At 43.9% G+C, this 23,974-nt stretch overlaps 1 protein-coding gene across 5 annotated transcripts in view; it reads left to right on the top strand.

The window, feature by feature from the left end:
• Positions 1-23,974, top strand: part of PCNX1 (pecanex 1) — a 1,666,514-nt gene that overhangs the window by 837,309 nt on the left and 805,231 nt on the right. For all 5 annotated transcript variants that reach the window (XM_069638600.1, XM_069638595.1, XM_069638598.1 and 2 more), the window contains exon 17: positions 9,708-9,817. In XM_069638600.1, coding sequence (XP_069494701.1) covers positions 9,708-9,817 — 110 coding nt within the window. The remainder of the gene's footprint in view (positions 1-9,707; positions 9,818-23,974) is intronic.

The following is a 23,974-nucleotide window of genomic DNA, read 5'->3' on the forward strand; positions in this document are numbered from 1 at the left end:
AAGAGGGGAATTGGCTGAGGTGAATGGAAAGTCACTACCTACTGGACAAACTAGGAGTGGCCCTTAAATGAGGAGTCAGAAATGTCCAAAGAACTTCCCTTCCCAGAACAGGTTGTAACTCTGGACAAAAAAACAACATGGAAAATGCTAGTTAAATTGGTGTGTGCAATGCCCAACTCACTTCAAGTGACACCCAAACTCGGGATACTGCGGCAAGCCTCACTCGGCGACACACAAGCAATAGCATTAACAGACCGCCATGTAAATCTTTTAAACAAGTGATACTTGCGGTCCGTAGCAGCTGGTGAGAGAACGTCCCAAGAAGTTCTCTCTCACTAAAGAGTTCAACCTCAAGCACCTGGTGTTCCGAAAAGGGCGAGGGAACAAAGAACAGCAGAATACCTTGGAACTATAGAGAGAACAATTACAGAACGTAATTCACTAATAGAACAGTTTTAGTGAAAAATGCCGAGGGGAAAATCTTCACAAGAGTGCAGCTGAGGTAAGCGTCCTGTAACGGCAGAAAATACGCAAAGCACTGCAAAACAAAGGGGAGGGGCTTAAATACTCCAGGAGTGACGGAAACTAGACTGCATTGGCCAATCTAAGGAGTACTACCAGGTGGCCATGTTGGTTGATGAGGAAGCGTTCTTTTAAGCATAGCCCACATGCCTACCTACCCCTTGACCAGGAATTGTAAGCAACTACCCAGGAAACCTTGGGAACTCTTTTTAGGGGAAACCCAGTAGTCATGACAACAGCCATGTTTGCCGTGATTTTAAAACATGGAACCAATCTTGGCCGGCCACTACACACGCCATTGTGTGATGGCTCTGCGCCTATGGTCGCGGTAATTGAAAACCACTGCCACCAGCCATTTCAATGAGGAAAGGGTAACATAAAAAATGTTACATGAGCATTTAGACACAGGGGATACTAAGTAACCCCTCCAGCATTCTATTGTAAGATAGGGTGTGCTGGGTCTATCAAGTACAATGCTAAGTAAAGTCAATTTCACTTTACTGCTCTGGGAAACAGTAGCTTATCCCAGAGAAGGTATTTAAACATTAGAAAATCTAAAAGACTTCCCTGTGCCACTGCACTGAAGGTGCTTTGTGACACAATTGTAAAAAATGATGCCTATGGAGTTGGTTAGACTCCATAACCAAAAAGAAACTGTGTACAAAATCACATTAAAATACGAGAGTTGGAAAAAGGGTCTCACTCTCTCCAGGTTAAAAAAATCAAGTCCTCAAAATCAGTCATCAATGTAGACGACAACGAATATGTCTAAGCATTCACTGAGAACTTCATTAATAAAGAACTGGAACAATGCTGGGGCGTTACAAAGGCCAGAAAACATCACTAAGTATTCATACAATCCATACCTAGTCATGAACGCAGTCTTCCATTCATCTCCTTCCTTAACTCAAACAAGGTGATAAGCTCTGCAAAGGTCTAATTTGGAGAACATTCCTGCCCCCTGAATTTGGTCAAGCATAACTGAGATTAAAGGGTGTGGGTACCTGTTGTTAATTGTTACCTTATTAAGAGCCCTATAATCTATATAGGTACTAAGGGTCCCCTCCGTCTTTGGTACGAACAATGGAGACGCTACTGGGGACTGCGAATGCCTAATGAAACCCTTAGCTAGGTTTTCTGGCAAATACTCCTTGAGATAATCATTTTCCTTTTCAGTAAGAGCATAAACCCTACTACAAGGTAAATTGGCACTTGGTTCCAGTTCAATCTTACAGTCAAAGGTTCTATGGGGAGGGAGACCTCCAGCCTCCACCTCATCAAAGACATCACTAAATTCCTTGTAGCACTCTGGTAACTCCCCCACCACAGCCCCAATAGTGTGTGAATGTAAAAAAGCTCCTACCTCCCCCAAACCCTTTACAGCTGAATCTTCTTGAATCAGAATACAAACTAGTGGCCGGGATTCAAAACGATGTTGCTTACAAAAATTTGAATTTAATTCAATTACTAGTCTTCCCCAATCAAAGTATTATGGTAAGTAAGCCAAGGCATACCCAGAATAATCTTTAATTGTGGTGCATCTATGATCTCGAAAATCAACTCCTCCCCATGATTACCAGCCATAAACATCTACAAAGGTGACATCTCATGTGTAATTGGTCCAGAGGTTAATTCCGAACCATCCACATAACTAACTTGCTCAAACATAACCTTCCTCACCATTGGAATGATTAAACTCTTAGCCACCCCCCAATCCATTAAATTCCCAGTGGACCCTGAATCAATAACCACTGGACCACTTCCAACCAATTTCTTCAACAAAAAAAATAAGGATACATTAATGGTAATATGTGGGACTGCCGCCTGAAGAGTGTTGGCAACTTGACGTGTCTTGCTTTCAGATGATTTAACTCTTTTTCGAGGTGAAGGGACAATTTCCAAGAAAATGGCTGCTCCTTCCGCAATAAAGACAGAGATTATTAGCACGTTGTCTTTCCTTCTCTTCCTTCGAGAGAGGACCCCTTACCCTTCCTGACACCTCTGAACTTAGACTTAAAATCCCTATTCACAAACTCCAGCCGGGGTCTATCTATTCTTGGATTGATATATGATATGATATGGCATTTGTAATGCGCCTATACACAAGTGTTTCAAGGCGCGACGAGGCAGGGAGGGGGAACAAGGGGAAGACAGACAACGATCCTACTAGGCCAGGTGTCATTTAGATCGCGCAATTGCAGGGGTAGAGGGTAGGGAAAAAGTGCAAGGGGAAGGGGGAGAGGGGGAAGTGCAAGGTAAGTAGAATAAAAATACATAATAGGGCCAGCTGGTGTCAAGTGCAAGGTGAGTGCAGACAAGTGCTGGGAAGGGGGGGCTGTAGGGATACAGAGACAGTCCCGCAGTGCAGGGGTTGCCAGGGAGGCAGTGCAAGTGGAGAGTGGCTGGGCCAATGACCGAGGTTGGTGAGAGTGGCCCAGTTGCAGGTTCAGTGCAGTTTCAGTGAAGAGTTTAGCGAGGGAGAGAGAAAGCAGAAGCAAAGAGGAAGGTTTTGAGGTGCTTCCGGAACTGGAGATGGTTCTCCTCAAGTTTCAGGGAGGCAGGAAGGCTATTCCAGAGGGAGGCCCCTGCCGCAGAGAGAGATCGACCCCCGGCTCATTGCTTCGAGAAGCGGCTGACCCTGAGGGAGTTGGAGACAGATGAGCGAAGGGCTCGGGAAGGATGAGGGCAACGGAGGCCATCGCCCGTCCCTTCCGATTCAGTTTACCTTCTCCCAGCCCTCCCCTACGCTCCAACCTTCTCTCATTCTGGCAAAAATCTAACTGCACCACCAAGTCCATCAAAGCCTCACAAGAAGTTTGTCTATTAACCACCCCTGATGGAGTCCTTGAGTTCCTCTCTCACACCTCTGTAGAATAAAGAAGCTCTCAGGCCAGTGACTTTCCACCACTAGAGTTTTAAACAGAGTTATATAACTTGCAAGATCCCGATTACCCGGTTTCAACTCAAGCAACTCTCCATCCACCTGCAAAGACTCTTGACGTTTATCAAATAACTTACTAAATTCCTCCTTAAATAATCAAAAATCATGCAATGCCAGATCCTTTTGTTTAACCACAGACTAGCCCAACTTGCAGCTTCCCCAGAAAGATAAGATAACATAAGTCATTTTTGAGGCATCGGAAAAGAACACCTCCGGTCTACTTAAGAAATTAATTCACATTGTGTGAAAAATGTTTCAACCCTTCTTGACTCTCCTGAGAAACGTTCTGGAAAAGCTAAAGGTACTGGCATAATATAAGGTCTCAAACCACCTAATGCTCCCAACACAGACTCTGTTCTCAAATCGGACCCTTCTTTTTCCAAAATTGGGGGTTGTTCCCGACTTTGCTCAACACTCCTTCCCAACACCCTCTCCTCAATAATCTCCTGAATATGAGTCACTTAACATTCAATTATTCTACCTTTTTATTTAGGAGAATGTTTTCATTAAGAGACCCTCTCAACTCTTCCCTCAACTCCTTAATCATATTCCCCAGGGCTTCCATAGTGACCCCCGGGGAAGGGTTTCTGCAGCTCAGAAGAAGTTATTAACTTGTGCCTTTCATTCTGTCATGACAGGTCTTCAATTCAACGCAGAAGCTGCTGAGCCCCACAGTCCTCCCAAGATGTTGCACACTCTACCGATCTGAGAAAACACTCTAATGCACAACACCCCAGGGGAAGTGGAGAAAACACATCTACGTGATCCGACCGCGGCTGATTTTCCTGCGGCTGAAAAGTTTGCATGTGAAATGTACGAACCACAAAAGGTTTGTACATTTCCCATGCAAACACACATTCAAAACCCCTACATACCCACCCCCCCCACACCCACACCCTCAACATACACCCTACTTACCTTTTCTTCAGGCTGTGTCCCTGCAACGCCTGTTTCTTTTCACTTCCGTGATCGGGAACCGGCGCTGCAGGGTCCTTTTTCTTTTTTTTTTTTTTTTTTTCGGGAGCTGCAGGGGTTTCCCCCCCCCACAACCCCCGCTCACTATATTCTAAAAGTATAGTGAGTGGGGTGTTGCGGGGGACGCCCCTGCAGTCTTTCTTTTATACTTACCTACAATGCTACCACCAAAGGTTCAAACTTTTGGTGTTCGAACCTTTGGTGGTAGCATTGTACGGACTTTTTGCACGGTCTGACCTTTTTTTCGGTCCAATCGTACAATTCCGACAAAACAAACTCACAGGCTCCTTCAACTGCTTCCGGCATCTGCATGGATGAGAGATTCATACAATGTTAATCTAATTCTCAAACTCACAACCTGCAAAAGTATTATCCCTTAAAATTAGGATTGTTACCTGTTAACTCCTTTGAAATATCCTAGAGGACTGTAAATCTTGTTTGATAACCTGTTAACTCTTGACACTCTTTCCAGTTCTTTTCTCAGATTTCCTGCACTTACCCTTGAATTGTAACCTTTGCTAAAATCCAGAATTTAAATGTGCACCCTTTTAATCTCTACAATAGATTAGCCCAGTCAGCCTCCTTCAATGAAGTCTTTAGGGACAGACTCAAACTAAATTGGTTCAAAAGTTGACACTGTCCTGCTTCAAGCTGATACTGGAGAATAGTGTTCAATGAGTAAGCAATGACTTTTCTGAAATTTCTGATTGGCAAGAGATAATTATAGCCTTGTTAAGTTTTCCCTACTAGTCTTATATCTTGCTCTGAGAAAATGTGCCTCAAACAGCATTAAATAACTTCTGGCTTTCTCCAAACTATGTTACAATATATCTCTTCAATTGTCTGTGGATTGAGTTCTTTTAGAAAATATGTACACTTTAAATCAATTGGCACTGGGATAGTGTCCATACAGTTTAACTCAGTTGCCGCACATATTGCGCTTATCAAGAATTTTAAAGTCAATACACCTTCCTTAAGCAGGAAGCAGTACACAGCACTACAGTCGGCACATTCTTGGAACAGAAAACCAAGGAAAAGAAACAATCCGACTTTAAAAGATGACGCGCACGCTTACCTCGCCTTGGAAAGGGAAACCGCGTGGTTATTCCCCTACTTCACCACTGAACTATGCTTCGCTGTTGACTCCCGTAACTCGACTCGTGCTGCAGAAGACCTTTCTGGATTCCAAAGCCGCGCACTAAAAGGTACGCCTAGCAAAGGGTAAGCAAACAGTAATGAGAGACGCACTGGCTCAATTCTCTCAGAAAATCACACTCCCATGCACGCGCAACAAAAAATCAGTCAGCCAACTAACCCTAATTTAACCATGACTTTAACTCGATGTCTTTTCTTTACTAATACAGTTACAGTTTGAATTACAACTGAATCAGGAAAGTGTACTTAGCTTGAACTGCAGATTAGGCAGAACAAACTATTCTTCTTTTCTTCAAAACTTGTGACTTCTTCCTCTCAGATGAAAACCTGTCGGGATGTCTTCTTTCTTCTTATAAAAGTTATTTTTCAGGAAAACTAGGCTTAAAACTCAGGAGCATACCAAAACATGACCAACAAACAAAATGTCTCAAATGGAAGGCAGAGAAAAGGCGGTTTAGAATGCTGAAATCAATCCATTGTTTCTCTTCACCCAATCACAACTCCTGTTCCTTCCCTCCATCTTGGCTTGGGTTCCCACCAGCATTCTGAAGACAAAGGTTAAGGCCCAAACCACTCCAATGCACCTTTACTGGAAATAGCATATAGTGACATGAAAATTAAATGTTGCTTATGTACCCCTTTGCCCAGGGCTGGTATATTTCCCCAGGGACCTGCCAATTTCTCAAACCAACTTTTAGTTCACTGCGCTGCCCGTGCAATAAAAACGCATGTCTCCAAACCCTTGGGATTATCACCGCGCAAACCCGACCAAGGAATCCGAAGGTCGCGTCCAGAGCTGGCACATCACAGAGGAGCCAACACAAACATTTTCTTCAAACCAAGGGTACTATGGGCAAAAGGTATTGCTTACCTGATTCCAAGAAGTAGCTCCAGAGCATTTGAGTGCACATAGGTGTCCAGGGCAACCCCTTCTTACCTCTGACCCAAGCTGCTGCTTGTGTCCCCGTCTCAAGTCTGTTTTTAGGTCTCCTTTGTTAGTTGCTAACTTGCTGGTTCAATAACTTCAGATACTGGAAGAAATCTACAGGAACTCTTCATTATTCGCTGTTTGCCAAGACTTCAAGCCCTATCCGAATTGCCTTTAGCTAGGGTTGTGTTTTTGGGCTTTAAAAACTTGCCAAGCGAAGAAACAGTTTCTAGAGCCTTGAACTAAGCTCCTGTTGCACTAACCACTTAGTGTCTTCCCTTTAAGTGACTTTTCTCTGTTTGCAGAGTAAATGCATTACCGTATGACCTGTTGAAAACTGCAAGAATGCACAATTACTGATAATACAATAACCTTGTATTTTCCCTTTCTAACATTGCTACAAATGTAACCCGTGAACAAACACAAAAGTGCCCTTTGAAGTGTATTATCTACTTTTCGTAAGTTTTCTACCGTAAACTTCTGAAGTATTTAAAGTGATTCTGGTGTAAATATAATAAATATATCTTTTATAGAACTATGTGCAAGTGCTTCTTTGCTGTGCCTGTCTAACTAAGATTCAGAGTACTTACCTACATGTCACATCTTCCTTTTAAGATAAGCCCGACTGCTCTGCCACACTACCAAGGTCGTGAGTTAGTACAGACTGATAGACTTTGAGGATCTACAAACCACTGGAATAGTTTACTAGGTGGCACTCCCTAAAGTTCGGCGATGCACAGTTGGAGGACGTGCCTTTTCTTTTGCTACAGGGAAATTGTGGAATGACCTTCCCTCAGAGGCATTGAGAACCATCTTCAGTTTAGGCGGATAGTGAAAACTCTCTTGTTTTAATGTTATGTGGTCTAGCCCCTACCATGGAATACTTCGCTCAAAGATTCCCTAGGGTGAACGTGCGTGCTAGAAGTGTCAATAACATAACATAGAGTTGCATTGCAGAAAGGTTTGGCATTGCAGAAAGATTTGGCAAGGATTTCTGGCTTTTGTTATCCTGCCAGGCAACAAATACTTACTTTTTCTTCTCAATTCCTGCAGTGTCACTTTGAGTAGTTTTTAGTTTTTCCCACTCTGACGGACACCTCTTAGATTATTTGTCCTATTTATGCTTCTTACTGGACAAGGCCCATTTATCTTTTGCTCCCAAGTACAGACCTTCACAGCTGGGCAGTTGACAATGAATGGCAGTTGAGAATGTTCTCCAACTGACCTAGAGCCTTTCGCTGACCAATCAGTTCACTGGGTCCAGACCTCCATCTTGGCTTGGGAATGCGTCAACACTCTAAATGACCGGAGTTAAGGCCCAACCTATCCACTCATAGGAAAGAAATAAATGATTAAACACAAAATTCTAGAGCACCGAACAACACATTCACCTCCAAATCTTCCTAATAAACCCACACACAAAGACTGAGGACTGACAAGGGGACTCCTAAAAGTGAATAAAAGAGTACTATTCTTCTTAAGGAAACAATTGCCTTTTCCCTGCAGGTCCCCAATAAAGTTTCAACCTGAAGTTAGAAGTTCAGGGAGACTACACAGAGGCATTGTTTAACTTTTAAGCTTGGAAGCATGTGTGTGGCCATTTATGGGCCTGGCCTTCGTCGGACTCCAATTTGGGAGCTCGGAGTAGCAATTACCAGATCTGGCCAGAGGTTTGCCTGAGCGTCTGGTATTCACTGCTGAATCCACATGCTGAACATTTGCCTGGGAGTGTTTAATGCGGCAACAAATGTAGTTGGTTCTAAATGTTTGAATGGTTTGGTGTCCCTAAATTCAAGCTAGACGTGCATTCAGTGGCCAAGAACTGTATAAGAATGGGGATATCTGCACTATACCTTTTGCTGATCACTGGGTCTTGTTTTGCAAAAAGTTGGAATAATGACTTTCTCAAGGAAGACTACAGCTGTGTACCTGCTCTGACTGCTACAGTCTGTTGGCAAAGTACTACTGTGCAAGCCAGACCTAAAACGATGCCACTAGAGGGCACCATGCTGTTGCTCCCATCCATTGAGTTGGCAGGCACAGCTGAGTCACCCTCATACATAATCGGGACTGCTCCGCTTTGGCCACTGATGCTGCAACCCAGCTGCTGAAGTAGCTACACCATACCCCTGTTTCAGGATAATCTGTTTACACTAAATCGAAAATACAAGATCCTTGTGTAGTCCTCTTTGGCCGTCTGCATACTGTGCACATCTGCTAGACCATAGGTTGACGTCTAATTATCCCTCCAGCTGTAAGCTTTCTGCTGGTCTTTGTTGCTTTGAATACCATAGCGAACACCAGACTATATGAATATATTTGTACTACTATAGTGTGTGGACAGTCCTTTGTTTTGTTGTATTTTAGCACCATCTGCCTACCTTGTGTGCTCTGTCTAGCCCCCAGGAAAGTAAGACCTATATTGAGAACCACTGTAACCGATGTGTGTGCAGACCTTCCGTAGCCTTGAACTTTGGCTCTAAGAACATTCTTCTATTTATACTGGTGTTACATAGTTCATATTGCTGCTAAATAATGTACCCCTACACCTGTACTTGCACTTGTGCCACTTATGAACCTTGATATAAACTGCATTAAACATACATCTCCCTAAGTGAACTTTGCTTTGCTAAACAGCATTCAATGTTTGTTTACTTTGTAGCATTACGTTTACTAATTCTACATCCCTAGTACTCTATCCTGTACCGTTCTTAGTCACAGCGAGGTCCTGAATATTGCATAATCTCCATCTTGGTTACAGAAGCCACTTATTTCTGGTATTCTAGTGGATTGGTAAGCTTTAAAGGTCAAGCATTTTATGTTTGTCTGACGCTTTCGATTTTCAGGGTGTTCTGAATTAACTTGTGAAAAGCCTTCACTACAGCGGGTTCTACTCACATTTAATTACCTGAAAATTCAGCATCATCTTCTACAATGAATGCTCAAAATGCATCCCAGATTATGGATCTACAAAAAGTTTCTATATATAAGCCTAGTGCATCGTTTTGGGCATTTGCATATTGTTTGAGAAAATATTTTCACACATTTTGAAATCTAATGTGCTAGCAATTAAGTACCCATGTGATGATTAGTCCCTAAATGCAAGGATAATACAAATAGTGATATTATTCTAGAATGAAATTTAAAAAGTGTAATCTGACAAATCTTTTAATGTATTTTTTTCAGGATCCCTGGGATGCCGAGCACATACCTGTCCTTTTTTCAATTTTTTGTGGTGTTTTGGTTGCAGTGTCTTACCATCTCAGCAGACAAAGCAGCGACCCTTCAGTACTGATGTAAGTGTCCTTATCAGATGACCATCATAAAATAGGGATTTTGTTTTGTTTGTTTTTTAACCTTGTGCCCTTTGGTAGCTAAGGTTGTGAGGAGAATATGGGAATCTGAACAGCAGGCCTCAAAAGAGGGGGATGCCTGCAGTAGATCGACATATTGTAGCATGGTAGGAACTCTGGGGAAGGTGATATCTTGGAGGTCCTCCTGCAGTATTTGGGAGAAAGGGAGGGAGAGTCAACACAGCCCATGGGAAGTGATCAGGCATCCTTTATATATGAAGGCAAAAAGGTATTGTGAGTCTTTGTGTATGGAAATGGAGAAAAAGGCAGATGCCAGATCAATTAATGTAAATAACTTGGCATTGGGAGGGAGACAGAGGATGGTAATAGGGTCAGGAACTATTGGATGGGATGGTATGACAGCTTTTTGAGAACTCACAGGTCGTGCGTGAAACCATATTTCTGTCCCCTTTTTGGCCAGAGCGAGGATGGGGGGATTGCATGGGCTGGTGGTCTTGTATAAAATACCTTGGCCAATGAGTGACTGACACCGTGGTTTGATACCTTCTTCTGCTTGTGGTGATATCCTATGCTGGAGCACTTGTGACAGAGGAATCGCTGGATTTAAGGGGATGTGGACTGGTTTGGCAGAGATGTGTCCCACATTGGCATGAGAAGCCCACAATGCCACAGGGAGCGAGCAGTGAAGGTGTTGTACCTGTGTTGTTTGGGCGTGTGTGAGGGAGGCAGTAGTCTCTGCAAGGCTGCTCACGAGAGATGACTGTCGCAGTGGAAACATTCAGCCTGTTTAAACTAAACTATGGAACCTTTAACTAAATTCTATCTGGTGAACAATAAATGGTACAAGACATTTTGCACAATAGATCATATCCTTAGTAAATTAGCAGGTGAACATGGGCCAAGTAGAAATGCATGTTGATCAGAAATGGGACCAATAGAAACAGACATCATAACAACATCATTCACAATTTGATCAGAGACATTGACATGTGGAAATTCTGCTGCTCTTAAAGTGGACCTGCGGGCAACAGTGTTTATTAAACAGTTGACACTTTGTCCTTGAATGTGACACTGGAGATGTGGACCGGACTGGTGCAGTGGGGAGCAAAGCAGCAGACAGCACTGCAGGGTCCCTCTGACCATGTCATTGTGGTCCATATGAGATATGCATATCTTGGTTAATCCCCCACCAGAAGCGGCAGGAGGAGGGTGTGTCGGGGGCGGTGGAATGTAAATGAAATTTGTGGGAGGTATGATTAAATAACTTCTGTTCGGTGTGGGACCATATTGCTGTGGTCTGGTGGGTTTGGTAGGGCATTGTTGGATGAGTTGGCTGGTCTGCTTACAATATCTGCAAAAAGGTTGGCCTGGTGGGGCTGTTGAGCCAGCGAAAATGGGTGTGTCTAAGTTTGCTGAGGCTGGTTGCTTTGGGCAAAAGGAGGGGGTGGTAGAATGCATTGTTGGCATGGATAACCCGGGCGTCCCCGGTTGCCTGGAGTAGTTTTTTTTGTTGAGCATTCTGTATTTGTAACACCATGAGGCAGGTGACACCATCTTGTTCTTGCCTTTTCATTTTAAGTGTTGGGCCGTGCTTTCTCAATGGATTCTGCTTGCCAATTTATTTGCACATTTTGAATATTGTTTAAAATTTCCGGGAGGAGGCATTAACAAAATGCAAGACAAGGGCAGGTTGTGCTTGTTCCCCTGCGTCAGCAATGCCTGAGTATTTGGAAAAACAGTCTTGCAATCTAGACAAGTAATCTGAGGGTGATTCAGAATGGAATCTTTTTTTTTGTTGCAGGCTACAATCTTGCTCCAGTCTGACATGACAGGGTATTTCTGCTTAATGAGGATGGAGAGTGCCTCTACACTGGCGGTAATGGCAACACCGTCCCCCAAGGCATTTGGCCACTGAAGCTTGTCCATAATTTGTTTGTAGAGTGTCCTTGCGAACAGCTCTCAACAGCTGTTTAAGCTCACCAATGATGGGATCATAACAGGCGATTACAGTGGTTAAATGTTCCATGAATGCAGTAGATTGTGAGGTAGATTGGGGAATTGTTGTGCCATATGATGCAAGTCAGTGGAGCTCCATGGGGGGTGTGTATTTTCATCGGGGGATTAGCGGCATCTGCTGGAGGATAAGTGCACATTGGCAAGAGGGCAGTTTTGCCTGGTACATTGTGCATAGAGGCGTCTAAAGAGTATGGAGAGGGGATTCAGTAATGGAGGAGTGAGATAAATCAATGTCTTTAGTGAGGTGAGGGCCAGGTGTCAATGCGATTTGCATATGAAGTCATCAATGCATTTTTGACAGCTAGACTCTGACATGCAGCTATAGGCTGAGGAGGCAGATAGGTCCTCAGGGTGGCGCCACGGCGTGAAGGTGGATTGTGGTGGGAAGTTACTGGGATCGGAGGGTGTTCTGGAAGGGGTTTATGCCAATATTAGCTGCTTGGGGGAAGTGGTGGTTGTGTGGTCAGGGCAACGGGTGCAAGTGGAGTTGGGCTGTGTGGAGCACGGGGCGGGGGGGCTGCAGCTGTGGTTGTGATGGGAGGAGGCGGTGTGGCCGGAGGAGTAGCAACCCCTGATGGCGCTGCATCTGGTGGCGGTGGTGTAACTACAATGAGAGGGGTAGTGTAGGGTGGTAGATCAAGAACATCAACAGGAGGTACACTGGCGCCCTCTAGGGTGGCGTCTTTGGCTTGTTCGTCTGGCAAGCTCGGGTAAAGGCTAGTCTTTGCCCTACCTTTGGAATTTGTCATGCCTGCCTTTTGGGAGAGCTTGTACTGTTCCAACTCCTTTTCTAACCTGGCCAGAGTATTTTTAAGAGATCTAGTTTGACTCTCTCTCAGCCTATGCTCCGCCTCTTTGTACCAGGCGAAGTATGCAGACCAGTGGGCTTGAGACACCTTAGAATCTCTATTCTCCAAAAACCCTCCTAACACATCAAACAAACCATCCAGTGGCCATTGAAAGGCCTTCTGGAACCTTGTGTGGAAGGGGCCAATCTGGTAAAAATGTAAAAGTACAAAATTTATAAGTTGAAAACATAAAGAAGGCATTGGTTCGTACAGCTGGTGTGGGAGGGTCCCTCTTTGACGCGTCTGAACCCATCAGTCCTGAAGGTATAGGGTGGGGGGGGGTCACAGAGGGGCTGGTGGGGTCTGCAGGTGGTACATGCCAAGGTGGGTAGAAACAGAAAACCTAAAGATAATGGGTGTTTACCCTTTGTGACAGCGGCAGTTACAAACAAGAGAGGTAACAGAGGGTGAGACAGGGGCAAGCAAGGGTGGATACACTTGTGCGGAATATGCAGAACAAGTACTGACAAGGGAAGACCTGAGACACTACCTTTTGTAATGTGAGCTAGAACAGGCGGCACTTAACTACCCACTGGCTCATATGCTTCATCAGCAGGTTCTCTTTAGCGAGAAATAAGAAACACAGATAAGGACTGCAAGGTTGGGTGTTGAATTACTCAAGAGTGAATGGGTTGCAGCAGGCGACATTTGGTAAATATATAGATTTTTTTTCTTTTGTTGCACTGCACGTGTGTGTTATGCAAAGCGTGTAGCTATCTAGGGATACTAGTGAGTGTAGCAAAATAAAGGAGAGAAAGAAGGCACTTTCAGAAGTATGAAACATCACGTCAGGTGCACCAGGCGCAGTGCCTAATTTGTAAAAAAATAAGTGCCAGTGCCCAAAAAATATTGGCCCCCATAATGCCGGGTGTGGCGCCACCCTCAGCGCGGGCGTGCCGCCCGCGCCATTTCAGTGCTAGACCTACCTAGATCGGCCCACCACCAGCCCATAACACTGCTGCTGCTCCATGTCACATGTTTGGCACTGCAGCAATTGCTGGCACATGCTAGTAGTAAATACGCAACTAAGACATGCTCCTCCTGTAACTGCGCCTCGATGCGCCCGGACTCTGTGAACGCTTTAAAAATGCAAATAAAGCATTCTGTTTCAGTCACTGTTGCACTGTATTTGTCTCTACCCCTTCTGACAGTCTGTTAAAGTAACCAAGTACTGTTAATCGGTTGCCTCCAGGAAGAGCACCCTCCCTCAGCCCGTTCTTCAGTCACCTCATCCAGGTGTTTTGTGTAATCAATTTACTCTAAAGCCCTTATCAGTCATCACATCTCATAAATGCATCCCCCTTCACCCTTCCTTCAGGCATGAGCATGGTGTTGTATAACTTGGAAAAAGTCATTTCTGCAAGACATTGTTGTGAAATCAACGGCCTGTGCTACTTCTGCTTTAGGGCCTCTTTCCACCTTAAAAAACTAAATATGTTTTGTCACCCAATATTCAGGAGCCAGAGGAGAATGCATATTCGGATATCTCCATCCCACTGACATGTTCTTGACACACTTCCCTAAACTGCAGGGTGTAACAGACACCGACCTCCCTATCTGAGGATTGCATGCGCTCTCATTCGGAGCACATGCTCTGAGCGTATTGTACCCAGGTTAAGGGGCCACATCTGGTGTATAAACCACACATCAGGATAGAAAACATGCACTGGAATTATGTAAAATAAATGACAGCAAAAGACGGTTGAGAATTATACATGAATACTCAACTAGTGCTTTTATTTATGACGACAGATTAGTGGGCACGTGCACCATGTTTATCCCCGTCTAGTTTCAATGTGTGTATCTTTAAGTCTGAAATGGCATTTCAGAAGTTCGTCTTTGCATGGGCTTTTCTCGCGAAGTGCAGCCGGTTCGGTTTCGGCAGAATACGTGCACTGTTCCGGGTCCCCTCGCTGAAGCTCGTTTGTGAACTAATGAGGCCGATAACATTAAAAGGAAGAACGGAAACACTCAGGCAAAAATTCAAAGTTCATGTTTCGCTTAGATGAATGCTATCCAGGGTCGGACTGGGGCATACAATTGTCTCGAGTCGGGCTCGGCACCAATGAAAAAGTGGCCAAAGTTGCAAACGACAATTCATTCCTTTTGTGACAGACACTAGTGGGACCACGCTGCTGCCCATGCCCCGCCTGATCCTGGGCTTTGCCCTGCCTTGCCTCAATCACTTAGGCTACCTTCCGTGGGGCCACGGCCATGCTGAGCCTGATGATGACAAAAATAGGTGCGTGGTGCAGTGGCCCCACGGAAGGTAAGATTTTAAAAGAAAAAACATATTTGGGTGGCTGGGGCCCATCACTTTCAATGTGATGGGCCACAGCCGCCACTCAAAATAAGTTATTTCTTTTAAAACCTACCTTCCGTGGGGCGGGGCCCCGGCCACCAGCCCCACGGAAGGTCAGGTTTTCAAAGAAAAAAATAAAAAACATACTTTTGGGCACAATCCATGGGCCCGGCCGCCCGCGGCAGAGTCATCCGACTCAGTCTGCGGCAGCCCCATGTCACAGAAATTGGCCTGGGCCTGGCACTGACTGCAGTCAACAGCACACTGCACACCGGTCACAGAGACAGAAGCCTGGGTGCGGACGGGCCCCTGGTGGGGTCCTGACTCCTGGGCAGTCAGGACACCACCAGGGGATTGTGCCGCCACCCAGGCCCTGACCTGGGCCTTCCTTGCCTGATCACTTGACTGTGACAGGCTCAGACAGCACCGCACGCAACAAGTGACTTACCTGCTTTGCCGGCTGGGACTTGGTCTCCTGTCGGGGCCTCAGGGTGGGGGGGGGCGGGTTTGCACACTGGCACCCGCACAAATGAAAAAGCAGGCAGAGGGGGCCGCAGGAAGCAACTAGGCCGCACCACGCAGTGCAGCAGGGCAGGCTCTCTCTCACAAGGCAGGAAAGACGATGTCACGCCCCAACACCTTCACTTCAAAGTAACTTGTGAAATGAAGGTTGCGCTGCGCTGCCTCCTGTGGCAACAACAAAACGTCACCATGTCATTTCACTGGCTCAGAAGAACAGCCAATGAAAACTGCACATTGTGTTACTATACAGAATGCATCAAATACTACATAGTAACAACAGAATGGTAGTTTTCATTGACTGTTGTTTGTAACAGTTTGTTGTTCATTGCTATTGCTGGCCCCTCCCAGGCCCAGCCAGCCATGGCCTGCAGCCTGCAAGCACGAGACGATCAAGATCAGAATGACAAATTCCAATGATTTATAATCGAAGCAAAGCGAAGTGGAAGAACAAACAAAGCAATTGCACGTGCGCTGGCCCCGCATGAGTTCCGGTGCCCAAAAAAGAGTGCCGTGTTGGGCACCGGCAACCACCCCCACAAATTAAGCACTGACCAGGCGATCAAGGGGGCAATGGTCTTTCCCAGTAAGGCGAGCCTGGAGGCAGCAATAAAAAAAAGACTACTGGAGGCAATGAAGGCGCAATGTGGTAATAGCATACCTCTTCTACACTTTGGGGAGAGAGTGGCAATGGCAGGCCCACAGTGAGCAGATAAACCAAAACCTTAGCAACGTCCCAAAAAAACGAAATCCCAACATATGCATGACAATTGTACAGCAGCGTTGTGCTGATGCAGAACCAAGCGAAAAGGATAGGCACATGCAGCGGTGACATTTAGCACACTTGACCATGTGACAAGACCTGTAAGCTCCCTAAGTCACCAGGCCCTAAATACATGAGCCAAAAGCCTGTGATGCAGTAACGCCAACCTATGCAGTGATCCACCAAATTTAAAAGGCACATTATTACAAGTAGGCTCGGGGCATAAGCATGTCTCTTCCCTGCTGAACTAAAGGAAGCACCTTGGTCCCCTCGTGGGGGCCCATTGGTGGCAATGTACGAAGTGACACAAATAGACCTGATACAGTACATGTAATGGCAAGCAAGGACACAGGGATGCAGCAGAGTACCAAATAACACAAATTGCTGCAGCGCTTTCCATACAACGCCAAAAATAAATACACAGCTGCAGCACAGTACACAAAATCATTAAGGAACTTGTTTCAGTGGTTGTCCGTTAGACCATTTTACAGTGTATTACGTGTAAAGCTGACCCTGTGCTCGCTGAAAATAAAAGGAAGGGGAGCAGGTGCTGGCATCTATAGATGTAGCTGCCGCGTGGAAAAAGGGAAGTGGCCAACGCCCTGCTCTGAAGGGCCATGCAGAGCAGAGAAGGGAAGTAACTGTGCACTGTGCGTAGCTTGAAAGCACTGATCACTACAGTGGAAGGCGCCTCTCGGCGCTCTGTAGGCGCTAGTGTATGGGTAATTTACTTGCAAAATGTTGTGCCTGGTAATATTACTACACTCTAAGGCCTGTCTATAAAATGATCTGTTAAACATTGAACGTGCACTCGGCATCATAATGATCTCTTCAAAGGGGCACTGTTATCCATCGACCCACAGGGAAAGCCTGTGTGCCTAAAATAGGTTTGGGCAGCCTTGCAGAGTGCATTTGCTGCACTGAATCCAGGAGACGACACTGATCATTCAAATTACTATGATAACAATGAAGACGATGGCTGCAGCTAATGACATTGAAGCATACACCTAAACCAACATAACATACGCTATAATGCAATCGATGGGGACGTGCATTACAATACAAAATACACGCTGAGAGGGATAGCACTAGATCCAGACATACATGAACAAACGCACAATGACAAGTAGTTACTGCAAATGTAGAAACAAAATGGCATGGGGACAGTGCAGATAAAGAAATGAAAGCAGTTTGATTTACCCATCAGCAGGTAGATATAATGCTACAGTTTCTCATCTGTACTGACTCACCCAGTGTGCTGCAGACCAAGTCACGCCCCACCAGCAGATGGCATTTTCAATGTAACCTGCATGCTGCTTTATCTTAAAAAGCATTTTACCTTCTCAATCACTGGGCCCCTGGTTTGGCAACGTCTTCGGTGGTCTGCAGGAAGGAAGGAGTCACAGCAGCATCTGATCAGGAATTCTCCAGATGGACCATCAAGGGGGTCTGTCCAAAAGGGACCCCGCAGCAATGAAGACACGGGACACCACAAGCTGATGGACGAATCAAGGTTTCTTATTGCAGAGTACAGCAAATGCAACATAAAATGACAAGTTAGTATCCGTTGTCAGGCGGAACGCTCTGCCCGTGTTGGGTCAGAGCTTATCATATATAGTATGGCATAAGCATTATCACTAATATGGTCTTAGTTTCCTAATGGTAGGTGGTACTTTCCAGGACTTTTGTAGACTTTTTGTAATAGCAAAAAGCAGCTAGTTCTTCTGAAGCTTTGCATTGACATGCAGGGTACATTGTGTCAAACAGTAAACAGCTTTGGCATAAACTCTTAGATTCCTTATAAGGTGATACTCTTGCCAGTTTATGGAGATACACTGGGGATGGTCACTGATGTGTCTTGTAACGTGACACTCGATCTGGACCTGGCAGGGTTAAGGTGGGCTGTGGGCAGGCCAGAAGAACCGGGATCAGCAGGAGTCTGTGGGCTAAGACAGAGTGGAGGATCTAAGGCCTGAAGTGTAGGTGTGAATACTGGAATGTATAGTAGCAAGGCAATCCTGCCACATCAGTTTATTGGTGGTGGTGCCAGAATGAACTACAATTTTGAATCCTAGTTGGACTGTTTATGCAGATAGCAAAGCTTTGTACATTAAGCACTCCCCTCATATATGTGTGCAGCCTGCAGACATAGGTTTGAGTCCCAGCTTGGCAAACTCTGCCATTAGTTCTTCTGAGATTGATTGGATTGGTAGGAACACCTTATTACAGAGTTTATAAACGGAAGGAATCCTGCTTAAAGTGCTAATCAAATGTGGGATTAGGTGCACACTTGTTTGAGACATTCCTTGTGTTACTGACTTTATCCTTGGCACTGCCTGACACACAGGAGGGCATCAACTAAAGAAGGGGATGCAGTATGTTTAATAGGTTTTTCAAGGATAAGATGCAGCAAATCAGAGTGTGTGTTTAGTCCGACTCCTGGCATCAAGGCGAAGGCAAATCTTGTAGCTCGACACATTAACTGTTTTTACGATGTGGTCGAAATGCGATATGGATCCATTGTTAGGCAGAATTGCATGCAGCACCCTCTTGGACCACCACATAAATTAGGACTACAGGTGTAAGCAAAACCAACCTTTGGTATAAGTCTGTACTACACAGTTTTGTGGTAGTGAGCTGAGCAGCCAGGCTTATCTCAAGAGGGAATGTGAGCAGTACAAGAGGTTACACAGGGGTCTTACAATCGCAGTGGTTCAACTAGAAACTTACACTCAAGGTTTCTTGATAAAACTTATTAATTTATTACACAATCATTTAGAAAACATTCACTAGAAGGAGGCAATTTAATATTATACACAAACGCTCTTCAATATCAATCCAATAAGTTTCTGAACAAATTAGGCTCCCCTGAAATAGGAGCAAAATGGCATTTCAATGGGAGTAAAAAGGCACAAGTTAGCAGAATAGATCACAAATACTTTTCTGGGCAGTGCAAATAGTTTTAGTTCACTAGAGGACTCGATTCAATTCAATAGGTCTAGGCCAAAGTCAATGGACTAGTGTCTTGGAAAGGAAAGAGCAGTTCTTGAAGTAAACTGTAAAGCCTTTGCAAAAGTTCTCAGAAGTAGTTTGTACGAAAAAGAATCATATGTTGGGTCACAATCTGATTATGCCTGTAAATTGGGAAAGTTTCACCAACTTTCACAGCGAGAGGGGCGTACTCTCAATCGGGTTAGCACAATACCTTTAGTATGAAACAAAAGAGGCAGCTGAAGAAGTTGGTTCTTGGCAGTTCCTGCAGAACTGTTCTTGAGCCTCAGTCGTGGGGACAAGAGGGAGGACGTCGGAACTCCTGCACTGCACGGGATCGTTGGAAAACGCTGACAAAATGGAGTCACTTCAGTTCCATTAGCTGTAATTCAAGCACATAAGCTGGTGTCTTTCCTCCTGGTTAATCCTAACCATCTCCGAGAATGGTATCCAGGTGGTTTACAAGTTTATTGGTCCCACCAACTCAAAGGAAGAAGTCGTCCTTGAAGGGGCTTCTCTGTCGAGATGAATGTGGCAATTCGGACCTGCAGCAGGGTTTCACCGGGCACACCAACGGTCCAGGAGTTGCAGCAGCCGCCCACTTCCAGCTAGTCTTCGGTTCTTTCGTTCCAGTGGTTGACAATGCTTTCCAGTCCGAGACTCATCTTTTAAACAGTTTTCTCCCATTCATTCCAGCCTTGCTGCCACTCACCCAGCAGGGTGGCTGTCCTTGCCGGACAGTCAGCCAGCCAATCATGCCAGAGTGCATTTGGGTCTCCTAGGTGACTAAGCACAGGGTGTTTCCGGTACCTCCCTCACTTCCTGCCCACCCAGACACTAAGACGCCAGAGGCGGTCTTCAGTCCTAAAGCCCACCAAAGGCATAGAAACAAAGGGACCAGACCTGGTTTGGCATGCAGAGACGAACACTAGAAGGACCTTTCCAAAAAGAAATGGTGAAAGAAGACCGGGACCCGTTTAAACAAAGGGGCTTAGGGCGGCATCTTGAAAAACATGGCTCCAGCGGTTTTTAGCTACCGGTGTTCGCGGTCGAGAAACATCATGGTAGTTTGTTGTAAAACCACTGCCACCAGCCATTTCGATAGAAAAGGGTAGCATCTGACTGCTACATGAGTTTCTAGACACAAGGGATACTAGGTAGCCCGGACTCTATAGGAAGATGTGTGCTGGGTCTAGGAATTTACAAAGACTAGTAAAGTCAATTTAACCTTACATTCTCTGGGAAACAGTAGTTTATCCCAGAGAAGATATTTACACCTTTGGGCAGTTTAAAAAGATAACCCTGTGTCACTGCACTAAGGGTGCTGTGTAACACACATGAAAAGATGGATGCCGATGGAGTTATTTAAAACTCCATAACCAAAAGAAATAAACACAGAAAACAAACAATAAAAAAGTTCAGCGTCTCAAAGTTCAGCAAAAGAGCTGGGGGTCTCTAAGGTAGAGAGGAATTGGCACATTTTGAGAATTCTCCCTAACATCCATGTCCATAAACCTTAAAAATAATGTTATCCCAGTAAATTGTGATCTAGTGCAGTTCAATCAAGGTAAAAAATGACGGCTAACTGAACGTTTCTAGATTAGTGTTAGGATAGATTTTTAATACCAGCCCTGTGGAGGGTTCTGGGAGGCCAACCTAGTTTGTAAAATTGGTTATAGACAATTAGTCTAGCCAAAATCCCAAATGTTAAAATAGGCATGGAAGTAAGTCAGACTTCGGGAGATTCGGGTGCTGGTGTGTAAGGACAGGTAACGGATACAGTCAAGTATTAGAGCAATACACAGAAGTATAAAAATATACTATCGGGCCTTAATCACACTTTCAAGTAAAACTCAAGTTTACAATGATGCAGCTTTCGTACATAGCGTGTGCTGCCGATTGGAAGAATATAGAGGGAATTTTGGTGTTAAGATGTCATCTTTTTTTAATATTGTTATTTTATGGCAAAGGCTTAAATCAGTGTTGACAATAGCATATGTGGACCTTAGAAGTGGAAAAAGGAATTGGGGTATTTGATTCAAATATCTTTTTGATAGAACCAAGCCCTTTATTAAAACACATTTTAGATATAGGACGATTATTAATGAGAATGTTTGTAATTCCATTGAAAGGTATTTTCTAGATCACCTGACTCATGGGAATGATTAACAACAAAAATTATGGTTTTAAAGAAATAAAGTAAAGATGTTTTGAAATTGGGCCATGAGGACATAAGTAGGAAATGTAAACATTCTAATAGTTGCAGCAGAGCAAAAGATTTATAATTATGAAATTTGGGGAACTCCACACCTTTTTGTTTTTTTTCAAAGTTTCCACTCAAAGCAATTCTGTGAACTTTATTATTCTATAAAAAATGTGTAAGAAGACTGTATGAAAAAAGAAGGTAAAGATACAGGAAGCATAGATAAAGGATAAATGACTATGCAGACTAACATCATTTTGATGTACGCTAGGTTACCCCACTAAGAGAGGAAATGGGGAGACCATTAAGAGGTTACTTCATCAATTTGTTTTAATATAAAATCAATATTAAGTTTAATTGTATCTATCGTTAGCAAAAGTGATTCCAGGTATTTGATTGTATTGTTGTATTCATATTTGTTTATTGGCTAAACATACTTTTCAACCTTAACAATAGTAAAGAAAAGAAACATAAAATATAGTATCAAAATACAGAATTCAATAAGCGATTCAATTCATCATTAACAATCATTTCATTTGTCGATTTCATTCAGTTCTAACAGATTTTTAAAACCAACTACGGCAGTGCATAATTGCCTATTAATCCTACTCAAACCTCATTTCCCAAAACTATGCAAACAATTTTATTTTTCCTACAAATGTAGCAAAGAACATCTGTCGATTGGAAATCAATTTGCTGCAGTGGATTATCTAATGTTCAAAATGTTCAATGGCATCTAAATCATGACTAAAGCGACAATGTTATGCTATCTACTTTCTCATCTTTAAAGCGTTTCCAGACTTCACAAGTTCTATAAAGATATCTTCAAAATCTAATGAAATAGTCTCTGGCTTTTGGACAAGGAAATGCTCTCCAGTGTGCACATCAAGAAGGCCTAAGGCCTTATGTTCGTGGCAACGATGGATTATGCTTTCACAGCTATGAAATTCATTAATTAAGATACACCAATCATAATGCATCAAACAACTTTTAACCCTATTTGGAGTAATCTTTAAGAATTTTAATAGTATAACCTATTTCACACACAATTTGATCGCACAGAGAACCAAAATTACAAACATTCTCTAATTTTGATAGCAAACTTTCAGGCACTCAGAGAGCCTTGGTGGGCTTTCCAAGACTGCCCGCACCCAGATAGTTGGAAGAAGGCTCAAGTAAGAACAAGTCGTCATGAACAGGGCTTAAAAAAATAAAGCCACCATTTTAGGCAATGGGGACTCTACCCTAGTGTGTTCCATGCCGGAACTCCAAAGTCCACAAAATGTTGTGCATTAAGGTACACTGCCACCAGCCTGTCGGATGAACTTGTAACAGTAGCTAAAATATTCTAAAACAGTGATGGATGGGAGACAGCTTCCCCTCAGCACTCCACATGAGGTGGGGTGTGCTAATCTCACAATATAAAATACAGGAGGGACAAAAGTGTGCCCCTGTACTGGTAACATTTGTGAACCCAGGTAAAATTAAAATGTGAAGCTCAAGTAGCTCCGCAGTAACACAAAGTGCTGTGTGTATGGAGGAATGCATAACTCCAATGGAAAGTATCAAAAAGAGATAGTGTTCCCACTGTCAGAGTAAAAGAGGGTGTAAAAAGCTTTCCACTCAGGGAATCAGTCCAGAAATCCAATCGTCCAGCAGAAATGAAATTCTACCTAGCACTGTGTTTGCCAAAAAACAAATATTGCATATCTTGCCTGACGTGGCTGGCAAAAGAAAAAATCAGAAAGGATACCGTCTTTGCAGATGTAGTAATGGAAACTAAAAGAAATGTGCCAGAAAACATGCAAATAAGAGTTAATGTGCCCAGTTAATGAAGTAATTCAAGGGTCAGAAGAGCATACCTTTCAAATTGTTTAAGAATGATAAGTGCATCAGAATAACTTGCACTACAAAATGCCACGATCAGAATTCCTTTGCCTGTGCTTACTGTATGCATTTTCATTTTTCTGGGAACAGAGCGGTGACGAATCTTAACTGTAAGACTGGCTTAATTAAGAGTTACACATGTTACGGGGCATTCTCAGAAATGAGCCAATTCCTCTCTACCTTAGAGACCCCCCAGCAACCTTGAGGACTTTTGAGGACTTGAATTTTTAACCTGGAGAGAGTGAGACCCTTTTTCCCCACTCTCGTATTTTCATGTGATTTTTAACTCTGTTTCTTTTGGTTGTGGAGTCTGACAAACTCCATAGGCATCATATTTTACATTGTGTCACACAGCACCTTCAGTGCAGTGGCACAGGGAAGTCTTTTAGATTTTCTAAAGGTTTAAATACCTTCTCTTGGATAAAGTACTGTTTACAAGAGCAGTGAAATGAAATTGACTTTACTTACATTGTAACTTTCTAGACCTAGCACACCCTATCTTACAATAGGGTGCTGGAGGGGTTACTTGGTATCTCCTTTGTCTAGTTTTGCCTGTAAAAATTTTATGTTACCCTTTCCTCGATGAATGGCTGGTGGCAGTGGTTTACTT

Source organism: Ambystoma mexicanum, chromosome 14 (genome assembly GCF_040938575.1).
Source record: "Ambystoma mexicanum isolate Mex_15411 chromosome 14, UKY_AmexF1_1, whole genome shotgun sequence".
Taxonomy (NCBI): domain Eukaryota; kingdom Metazoa; phylum Chordata; class Amphibia; order Caudata; family Ambystomatidae; genus Ambystoma; species Ambystoma mexicanum.